Source organism: Balaenoptera borealis (assembly GCF_965194805.1).
Source record: "Balaenoptera borealis genome assembly, chromosome: 3".
NCBI lineage: Eukaryota > Metazoa > Chordata > Mammalia > Artiodactyla > Balaenopteridae > Balaenoptera > Balaenoptera borealis.
In genome coordinates this window covers 37,392,134-37,411,255 of record NC_138866.1, presented here as the reverse complement: position 1 = coordinate 37,411,255, position 19,122 = coordinate 37,392,134, and the positions used below count along the sequence as shown (strand labels likewise).

The 19,122-nt window shown below is 38.7% G+C and overlaps 1 protein-coding gene across 2 annotated transcripts in view; it reads right to left on the bottom strand.

The window, feature by feature from the left end:
* Positions 1-11,362, bottom strand: part of LOC309626117 (WD repeat-containing protein 89) — a 116,292-nt gene extending 104,930 nt beyond the window's left edge. For both annotated transcript variants that reach the window (XM_082386566.1, XM_082386568.1), the window contains exon 1: positions 10,474-11,362. In XM_082386566.1, coding sequence (XP_082242692.1) covers positions 10,474-11,169 — 696 coding nt within the window. In that variant the 5' untranslated portion in view covers positions 11,170-11,362. The remainder of the gene's footprint in view (positions 1-10,473) is intronic.
* Between the last annotated feature and the right edge of the window lie 7,760 nt (positions 11,363-19,122).

The following is a 19,122-nucleotide window of genomic DNA, read 5'->3' as shown; positions in this document are numbered from 1 at the left end:
TGGCATGCCTTTAGTTCTGATAGCGTTCCAGAGCCTAGCTCCAATCCCTCAGGAGGCCTGGTAGCACTTTCTTATCCTTGACTTCCACGAGACACCCCACCTCTAGCCTTCAAATAACGTTTTCTGTTTTTTTTGTTTGTTTGTTTGTTTGCTTAAGCTAGTTCAAATGGGTTACTAGAACACTGCACCCCCCCCAACACACACACACACACACACACACACACTCACACTCACACACACGCTGCCTTAGTTAGACAATCCCTAAGATATCCTCTTAACCTCTTGAACTGCTACTTGTCAGATTCTGTTCCAGGTTCTTTTTACTCTATCCATTCCTTAAATATTGATGTCTTTAAATTTTTTTTTCCTATAGACCCTCTGTTCTTCTTATTCTGTATCCTCACTGAGGGCAATATCATCCACTCTAATCACTTTGTTCTGCACGTCTATGTTGTTGACACCAAACCTGTCCAGGTCTCTTTCATGTATACAGCTGCCTCCTAGATAGTTCCAAATGGCTGTCTTACATGTCAAATTCAACATATCTAAAACAGAACTCATCTCCTCCATGCTCCTGCTCCTTTCCACAAATCTGACCTAATTTCAATATTTTCTATCTCTATAAATCAAACTAATAGTTCTCACCTTTCCAAATATCTGGAAATTTGGGAATAATCCTTTATTCCACTTTTTCCTCTTTACAGCCACACCCAGTTAATCACCATGCCTTGTCAGTCTACCTCCTAATAACTCTCAAATTCACCATTTCTCTCTACTGCCACCTAAAGGTCAGGGGCCAGCAAAGTCTTTTTCTGTAAAGAGCCAGAAAGTAACTATCTTGGGCTTTGTGGACTATACAATCAGGGTCACAATTACTCAACTCTGCTGTTGTAGCATAAAAGCACCACAGACAATTATATAATGAATGAACACGGCTGTGTTCCAATAAAGCTTTACTGTATAGCCCCTAAAATTTTGAATAATATAATGTACACGTGTCACAAAATATCATTCTTCTTTCAACTTTATTCAACTATTTAAAAATGTGAAAACCATTCACAGTTCACAAGTCATATAAAATCAGGCAGCAGGCCTGTCTGCAGTCTCCTGATCTAGGTCCCTATTATCTCTCCCTTACACTGGCAGAGTAACCTCTTACTAGGCCTGGCTTACCTGCCTCCAGTCTTGCTTCTCTCCAGTCCATTTTCCATCCTACAGACACAAGAGTATTTCTAAAACACCAATCTAATCTCCTTGAGCAAACAGACCATATTTGTTTTAGTCACTCTGATATCTGGAGGGCTTATGTTATTGCTTATAGTACTTATTAGAAATGTGAAGAGATCATATTTGTGGAATTGAATGTCATTACCTTGATTAAAGCTTTTCAGTCAATGAGAAGGGAAAAAGGTGTACAACTACAACAGAACAAATATACTTGTCATTATTCTCAGCTGAGATGATTTTCCCTATAGAGAACAGATGAGACTATCCTACAAATTATTAAATTAATGGAGAGTTGAACAAAGTTTATATGTGATCAATGTATAAAAACCAAGGGCATTTCTATATTCCAGCTACGAAAAGTTAGACTATTTGAATTTTAACAAGATATCATTTACAACAGTAACAAAAATAAATAAATAAAGTAACTAGAAATAAATCCAACAAAAGATATGCTTGATCCATATAGAGAAAATTATAAAACTTCACTGAAATGCATTTAAGAAAATATAAATAAATAAGATTTACCATATTCAAACATAAGAAAATTCAATATTGTCAGGCTATCAATTCTCTCCATATTAATTTATAAATTCATTGCAACTTCAGTAAAAGTCCAGACAGGTTTTTACATGGAAATTAAAGGGCTGATTCTAAATTGTATATTGAAAACAAATATTCAAAAATAGCCAACACAGTCTTGAAGAATATGATAGAGAACTTTCATAAACAGATACCAAGACTTATTCTAAAGCAACTATACCAATTAAGAAAGGCGATAATATTGCTAAGGAGATAGACAAACAGGCCAGTGAAACAAAACAGAGAACCCAGAATTAGACCCATACATATACGGGAACTTGATATGTAACATAAGTGGCATTATAGATAAGTGAAGAAAGGATAAACTATTCAAAAATGGCACAAGGTCAGTTAATTATTTATATAAAACATTACATCAGATCCATACCTCACAGCACATACAAGGCAACTGAAGGTGGATCAAAAACTTAAATGTGAAAGGACAACTTTATCTTTCCAATTAAAAAAAAAACACAAAAGGATTTTTCTTTTAGAACTAGACAAAATCGAAAGTACACGAAGACAGATAAATAAAAACAGCAAGAATTCTGAAAAAATATTTATAAAACTACAATAAATATAATAGTATAGTACTTGCACAAAATATTAGATATATCAATTCTAAATCAAATTATGGACATAGACCCAAATATATACCTATACTTAATATATGATAAAAGTGACAGTTCAAGTCAGTAGGGAAAAATGGATTATTCAATAAATGGTGCCATTGGGAAATATCAAGTTGGATTCCTTTCTCAAAACAAGAGATGATTCAAAAATTTAAGCATAAAAAATGAAACCATAAAAGTACTATAAGAAACCATGGTAGAGGGGGCTTCCCTGGTGGCGCAGTGGTTGAGAATCTGCCTGCCAATGCAGGGGACACGGGTTCGAGCCCTGGTCTGGGAAGATCCCACATGCCGCGGAGCAACTAGGCCCGTGAGCCACAATTGCTGAGCCTGCGCGTCTGGAGCCTGTGCTCCACAACAAGAGAGGCCGCGATAGTGAGAGGCCCACGCACCGCGCTGAAGAGTGGCCCCCGCTCGCCACAACTAGAGAAAGCCCTCGCACAGAAACGAAGACCCAACACAGCCAAAAATAAATAATTAAAAAAAAAAAAAAAGAAACCATGGTAGAAAGCCATCCTAATATTACACAAAACCGCGAAACTATGAAATAAAAGATTGATACATAAAAAGAAAAATTTCTCCTTGGAAAAAAAGTCAGAAGAGAAGTAATGATTAGGGAAACATACTTCCAAATCACACCACAGTCAAAAGGCAAATTTCACCACAACATAAAAGGCTTCAAAAACTAGTAAGTAACACAAGAGGAAAAAAAAATATGTCCACACAAAAACTTACGCAAAAATATCCATGGCAACATTGTTGAGAATAACTAAAAAGTGAACTCAAATGTCCAACAATAGATGAAAGCATAAATAAAATGTGGTATATCCATCCAATGGAATATTACTCCGCAATAAAAAGGAATGAAGATACATGCTATAAATATGGATGAATCTTAACACATTATGCTAAGTGAAAGAAGCTATTCACAATAGACTACATATGTATGCTTCCATTTGCATGAGATGACAACAGTAGGCAAATCTCTAGAGTGGATTAGTGGTTGCCTAGGGGTGCCTAGGGATTGGGGGAAAATAGAGAACAACTGCTATGGGTATGGGGTTCCTCTGGGGGATGATGAAAATGTTCCAAAGTTGATTGTGGTGATGGTTGTATACTACTATGAATACATTGAAAGCCACTGAATTGTACATTTTTAATGGGTGAATTGTATGGTATATGAATTACATCTCAGTAAGCTGTTGTATGTTTTAAAAAAAAAAAGCAGTAGAGGTAAGAGAATTTCTGTTTCTGCCCATAAATGATTAACTGTTGTAAAAAAAAAAAAGCTGTTCCACTGTAAGCAACCAGAAAACTAGACAAATTATATGAAAGAACTGTTTTCAGATACTGGAAAACAAATAGCACAGGACTGTGATTCATGAGAAAAGGGAAAACAAATGAGATGAGCCCTATGACTGCCCTGGCTTGCTGCTAGAGGCTGTCTCCAGGCTGTAGCGCAGGAGGAGGAAGCAAAACAAAGTCCAACGGTCTCACTGAGTTGAGGGGAGAGAAACAGGAGTTCCCAGAGGTCAAAGCAGCAATAATTTTCAAGAGAGTACTGGAGAGACGACTCTGCACAGAGAAAGAGCCCCGTGGGGGTGGAGGGGTCTCTGCAAATCATTGGCTGAGTACTAACCTGTGCACACATGGGATGAAAATCCACCAGGCTGGGGGAAAAACTATTGGAAAGCAGTAGGCCAAATAATTCCCAAAGCTTACACAGGCCTGTAATTGCTTTCCCACCAGGCAGAGTGCTGAGGGAATTGGGTAGTCTTTGGAAGGTTATCACCTTAGTAGTGAGGCTAAATTAGCTCTAGACTGTGGTTATTCTAGACCCACTCTAGCAAGCCTAAAAAGATTAAACTGACAAGTAATTTAATTGTACACTAGACCAAAGACCCAATAGGAACTTCCAGATATAAACTATATAGTATCTAAAATCATATCTCATTCTACTTCATGAGTTTACCAGAAAACTAGACATTGCAGAAGACCAGTGAATTTGAAGTTGTAGCAATAGAAACTATCCAAAATGAAGCACAGAGAGCAGAAACACTGCAATCATCATCATCATCTTCTTCTTCATCATCATCATCATCATCATAGCATTAGTGATTTACAAGTGACCAGTGTTAAACAAATCTAACGTACATGAGATTGAAGTTCCAGATGTGAGAGAAGAAGGGAGAAAAAAATACTTCTAGAAATAATGCTGGAACACTATACAGAAATAATAATGTATTCTGAGTATTATAACATATGTAGATGTAAAATGTACAACAACAATAATACAAAGGAGGGAAAAGGGAAAAATGAAGTATATTGTTGCTATACTTGAAATGGTATAACATTATTTGAAGGTAGAGCAAGGACTTAAAGAAAAAAAAAAGAAAACCAAAGAGGTATAGTTTTTTAAAATTAGTAAAATACCAACAATCTGATAGGAAAAAAATAGAGAAAGTCTTTGAATTGGCAGTACTGGAATAGTCAACTTTTAAATAAATTACGCTGTTAATATACTGGAACATCATGCACATGTGAAAAAAATCGGATAGCTCTCTGTATAAAACATGGAAAATGCTAATACGGAAAGGCAATATAACAGTAGTATAGTGTCACTTCACAGCAGAACAGCCTGGGTCTGAATCCAGGCTCTGTTAGGTACTTGCAGAGTCATTTTGGGCTAGTTACTTATCTTCCCTCTGCCTCAGTTTCTTCTGCAAACCAGTGACAATACTCATGGGATTTTATGGAGATTAAAAGTCATGTAAGGCATTTAGACAATCGCAAGCACAAACTTAGTATTCATTAATTTTTGGGTAAAAGAAAAGGAAAATCTCCACAATATATTTCTACATTAAAAAAGCAAGGTCCAGAACAGTATGTTGCCATTTGTATGAAAAATAAGCTATATAAATATATGCCTACAAAAGTAAAGACTATCTCTAGAAGACTAAATAAGAAGCTTCTAACAATGAATCCCTCTGGAAATGAGATTCTCATAGCTGTGGAACAGAAAAAGAAGACAAACTGTACTCTCCTCTTCATATTTTTATGTAAATATTGAATTTTCTACAATCTATTACCTATTCAAATAAATTAATTTAAAATGAAGATTTAATAATAAGTACTTATAAAATCAGGAAAATGTGCATTTCAAACACAAGTATCATACTAGGTAAAAAGAAATAAAGTAGCAAACCAATTTGATTTTTTAATAAACTGTGTTTCTTCCGAGAATTACTATAATGATCAGTTTCCTTGGCTCTGGAAGCCTTTTCTGGTCTCTCTCATTTGTGACCTACTTTTCTAACTCTTACTTCTTGCCTTTCTTTTATTGTTTCATGATCTCACAGATATCTTCCTTTTTAATCTACAATAAACTACATTATGATGGAATATCTTATGTTCTTTTTTTCCCCAAAGACTTCATTATGCTTAATTTTTTATTTATATTAGGAAGATAGAGGAAAGGAAAGGTGATCAAATCAGCATTTGATTTCAGTCAACAACTTAATGTTTAAAAGAAATATTTGTCACTATTGCACATGTATGTACACATTATATTCTCAAGGCATATAAAAGCTGTTTTTGTATTTTAAGAACACACATATCTATTTCAAAAATTTTATTATTGCAAAGATCATTTAAAAATCACAAAGTATGATATGAAAAGAGTTTTCTCTGTAAGCTCTGGAGTTTGTCTACAAGTTTAAAGACAGCTTGTGGGACTTCCCTGGTGGAGCAGTGGTTAAGAATCCGCCTGCCAATGCAGGGGACACGGGTTCGAGCCCTTGTCCGGGAAGATCCCACATGCTGCGGAACAACTAAGCCCGAGCGCCACAACTACTGAGCCTGCGCTCTAGAGACCAGGAGCCACAACTACTGAGCCCTCGCGCCACAACTACTGAAGCCCGCACGCCTAGAGCCCATGCTCCGCAACAAGAGAAGCCCGCACACCGCAATGATGAGTAGCCCCCGCTCGCTGCAACTAGAGGAACCCCGCGTGCAGCAACGAAGACCCAATGCAGCCAAAAATAAATAAATAAATAAATTTATTAAAAAAAAAAAAGACAGCCCGTGCCTCACTAGCTATGTTACTCTGAGTAAGTCATTTATCCTTCCTCTATGTCAGTTTCCTAATCTGTAAACTTGTATTAATAGTAGGACCAAACATTGGGATGTTTTAAGAGCAGACTAAATGAGGTAATAAACATTTCAAACAATGTCTGACCCATAGTAAGACCTTAATAAATGTTAATAAAGATAATAATATAACTATTATTATTATTAAAAGTAGTGAAAGCATATGCCCTAGTTGGGAATGGGTTAGCCTATAAAGTGTGAGATGTCACTAATTTTTTAAAAATGAAATTCATCTAAAACTTGTTTAATGTTATTAAATTAAGTATATAATTAGAACTCATTATATGCCATATTATTTAAAAATTAAGACTTTTTATTTCTGGAAAGAACATGCAGACATAAATACAAAAGGAGTGCTTTATTTTTTATTTTAGATTATTCTTCAAAAGACTATGTTCTTAATATCTGATGTCCCTTACTTCTTATTTTTTCCCAATTCAGGCTACAAAAAATTCCAACAAATAATATGAGAGCAATAATCATTATCTTGGCCAATGGATCAAGCTATTTAATACCTGGAGAAATGCCATAACACTTTCTATCTTGCATTACTGGAAAAAATTCTTCCAGCATATCAAATAATTGTTTGGAGCCATACTGTTTCAATCTCCCTTTTTGTATTATTAACATATCTTTAAAAGATTCAAAGACTCGAACTGCAAAAGAACTGAGACAGCAATGTTGGAGAAATATAAAATATATTCTAAGGATCAAGAGTTGATTTTACTGGCTGGAGGTTGGTTTGTTCGTTCTGCGGACCAGTCCCTTAATTAAAGAAAAAAGTTAATAACTATGAAGAATCTAAGGGGACTTCCCTGGTGGCGCAGTGGTTAGGAATCCGCCTGCCAGTTCAGGGGACACAGGTTCGATCCCTGGTCCAGGAAGATCCCACATGCCACAGAGCAACTAGGCCCATGTGCCACAACTACTGAGCCTGTGCTCTAGAGCCTGCGAGCCACCACTACTGAGCCCTCGCACCACAACTACTGAAGCCCGCATGCCTAGAGCCCGTGCTCTGCAACAAGAGAAGCCACCGCAATGAGAAGCCCGCGTACCGCAACGAAGAGTAGCCCCTGCTCGCTCCAACCAGAGAAAGCCCACCCGCAGCACTGAAGACCCAATGCAGCCAAAAATAAATAAATAAATAAAATTAAAAAAAAAAAAGAATCTAAGGAATCAGCCTTCCTTGATATTTTTGAAGGGATTGAAGAAAGTACATTTTTTCCTCAAAAATATTTGGGGAATTTCAGTAAAATGCAATACCCCTCACTTATCTAATGGATCAGAATCTCTGGGAGTAAGGTGCAGAAACTGCACTTTACAGAAGCCCCAAGTAATTTTTCTGGCTTACTGTCATTTTAAGAACAAATGAATAATGAAACAGAAAAGGTTTATTGAAAAGGCTCCATGTAAGTGAATCTTGTCCAGATTTCAAGTTAAGAACATGAAGTGAGGAGTGAGTGAAGTAGTTGTTCCAAGCCAAAGGGATGGCATGTGAGATAACTCAGTTTCCAGAGAAGTTTCAGCATCCTAGGCACTAGAAATAAACACACCTGTCCTGAATAAGCAGTAGGAGCACAAGCAGATGGAAACAACTGTCAACCAAAATTGCTATTAATTAGAAAAACACTAGGCTTGCATTGTTTAATTCTTATCCCACTTTCCAATATATATTTTTTTCATTACCCACTCTGGAAATATAAGCCTCCTAAGTACTATAATACTAATTGGCAGAGAAGAGGACCAAAACACCTTAAGCAAAGGAAGGCACTTTTGTTTTCAATCATAACAAGGATTTTTTTAAAAAGTAAAAAATTAAAAAAGTCATTTTGGTTTTTTGTACTGCATTATTACAACCAAACATTTATGAACACAGAACTTTCATGTACGGGAGTCTTTCTTTCAAAACAACTAACCAAAGACAATCATTCAAATTTTGGAAGTTTATTCAAACTTAGAGTGGACACGTAAAAGAAGAAACTTAATTTTCCAAGATTAATTCTAATGTAACTGGTCAGTTTCCACATCTGTAAAATGACAGTTTGAGACTAGATGATTTTTAAAGTCCTGTCTAGCTCAAATTCTAAAACTGTATGATATATAAATTCCTCAAACTTTGAATTAAATATACTAGGTTGTTCAAAAACTGTAATGTAAGCATATTCTGATAATTCAAATAACCCTGAAGTGTCAAAATATTGATAGCTGCATCCCATAAACAATCCAGCAGTACTGTTTTCAGACTTCCTGTTAGCATGTGTTCTGAATGAATGATGAGCAACAACTACTTTCTCTTTCTTGGACTGCTAATATTAATAGCTTGCAACATAGCTACTCAACGAGGAGTTACAAAAGGCTCTATCATTATGGAATCCGGAAAATCTCATAAAAATAAGAGAAACATCATTAGCTAACCAGTTAATATTATAAGTCAATGACAATCTTAAATTCTGAAGCATTTAGATTAAATAAACTTGAGATATTTATCTATTATGCAAAACAGGCAGCACTACTTTACAATCTGAATATTACTGTGTATCTCCTTAGGTTAAACAGGAAAAAAAAAAAACTGCTGATGGTACTCTTCCCTCATAATTCTGCCATTCTTACTATACACATTACATACTTTCCATGTTCCTGTAAGAGAGATGCACTGCACAGAAGTGTCCATGAGGACAAGGGTTTATCTATACTGAAATTAAGTCTGAGATAAGTAAGCTTACCATAATGGAGTTTTATACAGAATGTGTATTTCTCAGTGTGAGATGATTTTGTGCTGTGATGGAAAAAAAATCAAGGAAGTCTGATTCCTTAGATTCTTCATAGTTATTAACTTTATTCTTAAATTAAGAGACTGGTCTGCAGAATGAACAAACCTCCTTACAATTTAAAAGGCAGATAACTAACACAACATTGTAAACCAACTATACTTTTTAAAATAAGAATTTTAGAAAGACATAAAAAATCAGTCTAAGAATAAATTTTTCTTCTATATAAAAAAAGAATTAGCTTTTAAATCTAAGTAACATTTACAGACCATGAAAAACTGAAAAATGGGAGGGCGGAAGAAGTAGGCAAAATATAAAAGTTTACTGTTAAAAACTCATCCCCAGCTGTCAGGCTGATCTTGCTGTCATATTTACCATTTTTACAAACCCACTAGTCTGACCAAGAACCCTAACTTTAAGAATAACTTTAAAACCATTTGTAAAGCTAATTCAACAATAATACTGTAGCTCAAAGTGATAGTTCAGATCAGTGATCCAAAAGCTAATTAAACTGTGTCTATCAGCAAATTAGCAACCACACCCCTTAAAAAGAGCAGTCAGGCGGTGCTCCATTAACTTCCACAAAGCGTGGCTTTCATTTAAAATTCATTACTTCATTGCCTGAACAACCATGTTTGTTTCATAAACATTGTCTCGGGATAAAGCCAATGACTTTACCTACGCCTGAAACAGAAATCAGTCTGGGGAAAGGCACCATATAAAACGGGTGAATCTTAGTCACCCAACTATTAATTATAAGGACATTACATTACATTAAGTAATCATAATTACATTCTGTGCATCACAAGAATTAAAACCGCTTAGAAACTCAACCAAAGCCCGATGATAATGTATTACTCCACGAATAGTGTTTACTTTAGGTTCCAAGAAAGGTATTACTATTAAAATAGAGTTTGACGACTAAGTCTGAAGGTTCCCCCCATCGTTTCATTATTTTTTTTAAAGCTAGAAAGGGCCTGTTTGCGGGTACTGTGAAAACCTGTGGGAAGAGAGGTTTGGGAGGGGAACGGCCAAATTCAAATAACTGCAGACAGCAACAACGGCTCGGAGTCCTTTAACTCCCCTAGGCTGAGCCGGGCGAGGACAGGGACCCTTACCTGCCAGCGGCCATAGGTGAGGAGGATCATGGAGATGGGGATGGCAGTGCCGGACATGGCATGGGTGGAGGGCATGCTGTACTCTGAGTTGTAGAAAACCTCCAACTTGACCACGGGCGGCGAGGCGGGCCGCGGCCAGCGGATGATGTCCTTGGTGCACTGGCCCAGGTACATGGCCAGCACCCAGATGACCACGAGCCTCCGGCCCACTAGGGCGTCCAGGTTCCAGATCCAGAAGGGGAAGAACAGGATGTAAAAGAGTTCATTGCCCAGCTCCGTGCCGAAGCAGAACAGGTAGTAGAGAGGCATGTTGCTCACGTGGGCCAGCTGGCCCTCCTCGCCCGTCAGCGAGTTGCGGCGCAGGACCCCCGCGCGGCGCTGCGAGGCCGGGCCCAGCTCGGTCGCCCGCCCGTTCCGCACGCCGTTGGGGGCGCCGCCGCCGCCCGGCTTGGCTGGGCACTGATTGCGGTCGCTCTCGGGCGGCGGGGGGCCTCCGGACGCCCCCAGCTGCCGCTCTCGGCGCCTGGATTCTCCGGCGAGGGGCGCCTCCGCCTTCTCATCCTCCCTCGGGTCGGCGGCAGCTGTGGCGGTGCGGCTCACCGGCGCTTCCACCCCGCACAGCCGTTGGAAACGAGCCACTTTCTGCGGGTCCTGCAAACTGCCGATCAGCTGGACCAGCCGCTGCCTCAACGACATGATAACGGGACCGCGCAGTCCGCGGGCCGGAGGACGGCGGCGGGAGGGTGGACCGGCCGACGGTGCAGCCCCGATCTGTCTCCGCGCGCCTCGCCGGCAGCGCCTCCCTCCACCCGCTCGGGTCTGCCGGGTGACGGCGCCACAGGCCTCAGCGGCCGCCGCGCGCCCCCGCCCCGCGCGCCCCCGCCCCGCGCGCCCCCGCCCCGCGCGCCCCCGCCCCGCGCGCCCCCGCCCCGCGCGCCCCCGCCCCGCGCGCTCCTCCCTCGCCGAGCGCTCCTCCACCGCCCGCGGCCTCCACGCGCCGGCGCGCGCCGCGCCCCGCCCCGCCCCCATGGCCACTATGGAAGGGGGCCCGGCCGCTTGGGTCCGCCCCGAGCTCACACGGGCGGCGTCAGGGCGCCTGAGGCTCGGCGGGGCCGCGGCCTTGAGGTTCTTCTTATTAATACCCAACAGGCGTCGCGGCGCTCGGCGAGCGGGACTTTGCGCGTCCTCCTTCTCCAACTTCAGCCCTCGCTCCCCGCCAGCTGGGGTTGCTGGCTTCTCTCGCTCTAGCGTTGACTGGAAGAGGCCACGATCCCGGTGCCAGGTTCGGCGGTGGCAGTGGCCAAGCACCCGGACGACCTGCTGGCACAGAATCAAATGGTGAATGAAGGCTAAGTAACCACCATGCGCCTGGACTCAAGGAATAACAAGTAATTACGGAGCTGTCCCTGATGATTGGTGTCCTGAAAGCCACGTGCCAGTTGACTAGTGGTGACAAGAGTAGATATAGATCCCAGGACAATAGCGTGTCATTGATTGTCAAAAGTTCACAAATAGCCGAAGTAAAACCAATAAATCACTGAAGTAGTAATTAGTGAAAGGGTATTGTGCACACACCGAAAAACAGTTTGCAAACTGGAATCACCCAAACCAAAACATGGAGTGAGGCTCAGGGATATATTGTTATAAAGCAGCTTATATAGTGAGAAGGCAGTGACTGTTTCTTCTTCATAGTGATTGGTTAAAATAGTAGAATTTTCAGTGGTTACCTCATATCAACCTTGAGAAACGGTTCAAGTTTTGTTTATAATTTCCCAAGGCATAAGCAAGAAATGACTAAATTGGTTCTGTCTGCCCAGGGAATTTTCAAGACTGGCCTTTATTTGGTTTTAAGAGATCACAGTTATTATTGACTTACATATAGAATTTACTTTTAATAAATTCTAATAGCTAGCAGGGTTGCACAGATGATACACAATTGGTGGCTGAATGCAGGGTGTAGATTTTTGAGTTTGATAAGGCTGGTTGAGAGATTTAACTTTCATGTTTCACAAGTTACAAACTTGACTTCTAGAAAGAATGGTTTTTTATCAGAAGGGCTCTGAACTCTAATTCCAGGAAGTTATTTCAGGTACGGTGAATGTCTATAATTTTAAAATTTGAACTTCTTCCAAGAAACAGGCTGGAAAATTCCCCTCCCTTATGTCATTAGAAATATTTTCTTCTTTCCCAGGGAGAATTATTCTCCTTCTCCCACTCCACTTGCCAGGCCGTGGCCATGGAAAGATGAATAAATCATCAACCGTGCGCTCAAGTTGCTCACAGTATAAATGGGAGACAGAGATAGATCCACCTCTGGAGTACAGAGCAGATGGTAAGTGCTAAAACTGAGTCATAAACAACATGCTCTGGAAAGAAGAAACAAGTTGACTAGGGACAGCAAGAAAGGTGTTAAGAGGTGATCCAATTGAGCTGGATCATAGTTGAAGAGCAAGATATGAATAAGTGGAGAAGTCCATCTGAGGAAGAGAGAAAATGAATAAAGACAGGGGATGGAAATGTGCAAAGATGTATTTGGTAAACAATTAATAGCTCATAGAATACAGAGTAGGAAGGGTAAGTGGCTGGAATGGGGTTAGAAACGGAAGATAGGACCAGATTGTAAAGGCTGGGGATTTTATTTTGTAAGCAGTGGGGAGCCATCGAAGGCCTTTAAGCTAGGCAATGACACCAGCAGAACTGTGCTTTAGAAAGATGACTAGGAAGGAAATCAGCGATGAATTGCCAGAGGTTAGAGACCAAAGGCCAGGTAAATCATTAGAAGATGATTACAGTAATCAGGCGAGAGAGAATGAGTGCCTGAACTAGAATCGGGTTCTGGGAATTGGAAGGAAGGGATTTGAAAGGATTTCATTTGAATTCAGAGATCTGCAGGCAAATAATAGTCCATCCCTGATTGGAAATTATTGTGTCTAATATTGAGACATTTCTAATCTAGTGAGGAAGACAAAACATGAGAAAACATGCAAGTATATTCAAAGATGTAAAGCCAGGCATAATAAACAGTTCTAGGAAGTGCGATACAAGCAATCACTATGTGGAGTGAGAGGCAGAGAGGTGGCATTGGGTTAGCTGTGACTGGTTCTGTGAAACAGATGGTTAGCTGGCATATGAAGTCACGGAGCAACTTTGTTCGTAGAAAGAAATGTCGAACAGTCTCAGTGAGGCACTTTACACATGCTTTTCTGTGAAAATAATTTGTTTGTAGGGGAATTATTCAGATTTATCCAAGAAATTTTTATTCTGTGGGTTAGTCTAAAAATAGCAGAAAAAGAGGAAAATATATAAAACAAAGTAGAAGGTGATCTTTACAGATGTGCCTCTATTTGCAGTGGGGGTCCTGATAAACCCATCATAAATTGAAAATATCGTAAGTCAAAAATGCATTTAATACACCTAACCTACCCATCATCTTAGCTTAGCCTAGCCTACCTTTAAACGTGCTCAGAACACTTACATTAGCCTACAGTTGGCCAAAATCATCTAACACAAAGCCTATCTTATAATAAAGTGTTGAATATCTCATGTAATTTATTGTATACTGTAGTGAAAGTGAAAAACAGAATGGCTGTATGGATACAGAATGGTTATAAGTGTCTCAGCTGTTTACCCTTATGATCTAGTGGCTGACTGGGAGCTGCGGCTCCCTGCCCTGCCCAGCCTTTTGTACTGCATATCCCTAGCCCTGGAAAAGATCAAATTCAAATTTGAGATATGATGTCTACTGAATGTGTAATATTTTGCACCATCATAAAGTCAAAAAATCTTAAATCGAACCATCACATACTGGGGACTGTCTGTGTATTCCATGGCTACATTACGACTCCTTCAGCACTGGCAGATTTTACCAGAATGCAATATTCCCTTTAAAGGCAATGGAGACAAAAATGATGGGGAAATGGGGATTTGGCCTATGACTGCACTAAAGAGGAAAAAGAATGCAAGTTGACCAAACTTAAAGAGGCTAACACAGTCCTGCTGGTGCAATAAATCTGTTAATGATAAGGACAAAGCCTTAGCTGTAAACCAAAACACCACAGTGGAAAGAATAGTAGTTTTGGTGGATTCTATTCACATTCACTCTGAACTTTTTATAATAGAATATCTTAAAACTTAACAGAAATTTAACTATATCAAAAGATTCAAATTTAAACATTCTGTGGCAAGCATTTTTATAATAAAGCATAAACATTTTTTAAAAGAAAAAAATATTGCTGCCAAGTAAGGATATGACTATATGGGTGTGATTCAGTGTCTTGCCTGCAAAGCCAAAAATGTCTTAATCCATGTCCCACAATTGACATGTTAAATAACTTTTGTTATATCCCTCTCTCTGTAGTTAAGTTTAACTTTATGTAATATTGAAACATTCTTATTTTTAAATTTAATTTTATTTATTTTTTTATACAGCAGATCCTTATTAGTCATCAATTTTATACACATCAGTGTATACATGTCAATCCCAATTGCCCAATTCATCACACCACCACCACCACCGCCTGCCGCTTCCCCCCCTTGGTGTCCATACGTTTGTTCTCTACATCTGTGTCTCAATTTCTGCCCTGCAAACCGGTTCATCTGTACCATTTTTCTAGGTTCCACATATATGCATTAATATACGATATTTGTTTTTCTCTTTCTGACTTACTTCACTCTGTGTGACAGTCTCTAGATCCATCCACGTCTCTACATATGACCCAATTTCATTCCTTTTTATGGCTGAGTAATATTCCATTGTATATATGTACCACATCTTCTTTATCCATTCGTCTGTCGATGGGCATTTAGGTTGCTTCCATGACCTGGCTATTGTAAATAGTGCTGCAATGAACATTGGGGTGCATGTGTCTCTTTGAATTATGGTTTTCTCAGGGTATATGCCCAGTAGTGGGATTGCTGAATCATACGGTAATTCTATTTTTAGTTTTTTAAGGAACCTCCATACTGTTCTCCATAGTGGCTGTATCAATTTACATTCCCACCAACAGTGCAAGAGGGTTCCCTTTTCTCCAAACCCTCTCAGCATTTGTTGTTTGTAGATTTTCTGATGATGCCCATTCTAAGTGGTGTGAGGTGATACCTCATTGTAGTTTTGATTTGCATTTCTCAAATAATTAGTGATGTTGAGCAGCTTTTCATGTGCTTCTTGGCCATCTGTATGTCTTCTTTGGAGAAATGTCTATTTAGGTCTTCTGCCCATTTTTGGATTGGGTTGTTTGTTTTTTTAATATTGAGCTGCATGAGCTGTTTATATATTTTGGAGATTAATCCTTCGTCCGTTGATTCGTTTGCAAATATTTTCTCCCATTCTAAGGGTTGTCTTTTCGTCTTGTTTATGGTTTCCTTTGCTGTGCAAAAGCTTTGAAGTTTCATTAGGTTCCATTTGTTTATTTTGGTTTTTATTTCCATTACTCTAAGAGGTGAATCAAAAAAGATCTTGCTGTGATTTATGTCAAAGAGTGTTCTTCCTATGTTTTCCTCTAAGAGTTTTATAGTGTCAGGTCTTACATTTAGGTCTCTAATCCAGTTTGAGTTTATTTTTGTGTATGGTGTTAGGGAGTGTTCTAATTTCATTCTTTTACATGTAGCTGTCCAGTTTTCCCAGCACCACTTATTGAAGAGACTGTCTTTTCTCCACTGTATATCTTTGTCTCCTTTGTCATAGATTAGTTGACCATAGGTGCGTGGGTTTATCTCTGGGCTTTCTATCTTGTTCCGTTGATCTATGTTTCTGTTTTTGTGCCAGTACCATATTGTCTCGATTACTGTAACTTTGTAGTATAGTCTGAAGTCAGGGAGTATGATTCCTCCAGCTCTGTTTTTTCCCCTCAAGACTGCTTTGGCTATTCGGGGTCTTTTGTGTCTCCATACAAATTTTAAGATTTTTTGTTCTAGTTCTGTAAAAAATGCCATTGGTAATTTGATAGGGATTGCATTGAATCTGTAGATTGCTTTGGGTAGTAGAATCATTTTCACAATATTGATTCTTCCAATCCAAGAAGATGATATGTCTCTCCATCTGTTGGTATCATCTTTAATTTCTTTCATCAGTGTCTTATAGTTTTCTGCATACAGTTCTTTTGTCTCCCTAGGTAGGTTTATTCCTAGGTATTTTATTCTTTTTGCTGCAATGGTAAATGGGAGTGTTTCCATAATTTCTCTTTCAGATTTTTCATCATTAGTATATAGGAATGCAAGAGATTTCTGTGCATTAATTTTGTATCCTGCAACTTTACCAAATTCATTGATTAGCTCTAGTAGTTTTCTGGTGGCATCTTTAGGATTCTCTGTGTATAGTATCATGTCATCTGCAAACACTGACAGTTTTACTTCTTCTTTTCCAATTTGTATTCCTTTTATTTCTTTTTCTTCTCTGATTGCCGTGGCTAGGACGTCCAAAACTACGTTGAATAATAGTGGTGAGAGTGGACATCCTTGTCTTGTTCCTGATCTTAGAGGAAATGCTTTCAGTTTTTCACCATTGAGAATGATGTTTGCTGTGGGTTTGTTGTATATGGCCTTTATTATGTTGAGGTAGGTTCCCTCTATGCCCACTTTCTGGAGAGTTTTTTATCATAAATGGGTGTTGAATTTTGTCAAAAGCTTTTTCTGCATCTATTGAGATGATCATATGGTTTTTATTCTTCAATTTTTTTAATATGGTGTATCACATTGATTGATTTACGCATATTGAAGAATCCTTGCATCCCTGGGATAAATCCAACTTGATCATGGTGTATGATCCTTTTAATGTGTTGTTGGATTCTGTTTGCTAGTATTTTGTTGAGGATTTTTGCATCTATATTCATAAGTAATATTGGTCAGTAATTTTCTTTTATTGTAGTATCTTTGTCTGGTTTTGGTATCAGGGTGATGGTGGCCTCATAGAATGAGTTTGGGAATGTTCCTTCCTCTGCAATTTTTTGGAAGAGTTTGAGAAGGATGGGTGTTAGCTCTTCTCGAAATGTTTGATAGAATTCACCTGCGAAGCCATCTGGTCCTGGACTTTTGTTTGTTGGAAGATTTTTAATCACAGTTTCAATTTCATTACTTGTGATTGGTCTGTTCATATTTTCTATTTCTTCCTCGTTCCGTCTTGGAAGGTTATATGTTTCTAAGAATTTGTCCATTTCTTCCAAGTTGTCCATTTTATTGGCATAGAGTTGCTTGTAGTAGTCTCTTAGGATGCTTTGTATTTCTGCGGTGTCTGTTGTAACTTCTCCTTTTTCATTTCTAATTTTATTGATTTGAGTCCTCTCCCTCTGTTTCTTGATGAGTCTGGCTAATGGTTTATCAATTTTGTTTATCTTCTCAAAGAACCAGCTTTTAGTTTTATTGATCCTTGCTATTGTTTTCTTTTTTTCTATTTCATTTATCTCTGCTCTGATCTTTATGATTTCTTTCCTTCTGCTAACTTTGGTTTTGTTTGTTCTGCTTTCTCTAGTTCCTCTAGGTTTAAGGTTAGATTGTTTATTTGAGATTTTTCTTGTTTCTTGAGGTAAGCTTGTATAGCTATAAACTTCCCTCTTAGAACTGCTTTTGCTCTATCCCATAGGTTTTGGATTGTTGTGTTTTCATTGTCATTTGTCTCTAGGTATTTTTTGATTTCCTCTTTGATTTCTTCAGTGATCTCTTGGTTGTTTAGTAACGTATTGTTTAGCCTCCATGTGTTTGTGTTATTCACGTTTTTTTCCCTGTAATTCATTTCTAATCTCATAGTGTCGTGGTCAGAAAAGATGCTTGATATGATTTCAGTTTTCTTAAATTTACTGTGGCTTGATTTGTGACCCAGGATGTGATCTATCCTGGAGAATGTTCCATGCGCAGTTGAGAAGAAAGTGTAGTCTGCTGTTTCTGGATGGAATATCCTATAAATATCAATTAAATCTATCTGGTCTACTGTGTCATTTAAAGCTTCTGTTTTCTTATTTATTTTCATTTTGGATGATCTGTCCATTGGTGTACGTGAGGTGTCGAAGTCCCCCACTATTATTGTGTTACTGTCAATTTCCTCTTTTAGAGCTGTTAGCAATTGCCTTATGTATTGAGGTGCTCCTATGTTAGGTGCATATATATTTACAATTGTTATATCTTCTTCTTGGATTGATCCCTTGATCATTATATAGTGTCCTTCCTTGTCTCTTGTAACATTCTTTATTTTAAAGTCTATTTTATCTGATATGAGTATTGGTACTCCAGCTTTCTTTTGATTTCCATTTGCATGGAATATCTTTTTCCATCCCTCACTTTGTCTCTATGTGTCCCTAGGTCTGAAGTGGGTCTCTTGTAGACAGCATATATGTGGGTCTTGTTTTTGTATCCATTCAGCAAGCCTGTGTCTTTTGGTTGGAGCATTTAATCCATTCACGTTTAAGGTAATTATCGATATGTATGTTCCTATGACCATTTTCTTAATTGTTTTGGGTTTGTTTTTGTAGGTCCTTTTCTTCTCTTGTGTTTCCCACTTAGAGAAGTTCCTTTAGCATTTGTTGAAGAGCTGGTTTGGTGGTGCTGAATTCTCTTAGCTTTTGCTTGTCTGTAAAGCTTTTGATTTCTCCATCGAATCTGAATGAGATCCTTGCCAGGTAGAGTAATCTTGGGTGTAGCTTTTTCCCTTTCATCACTTTAAGT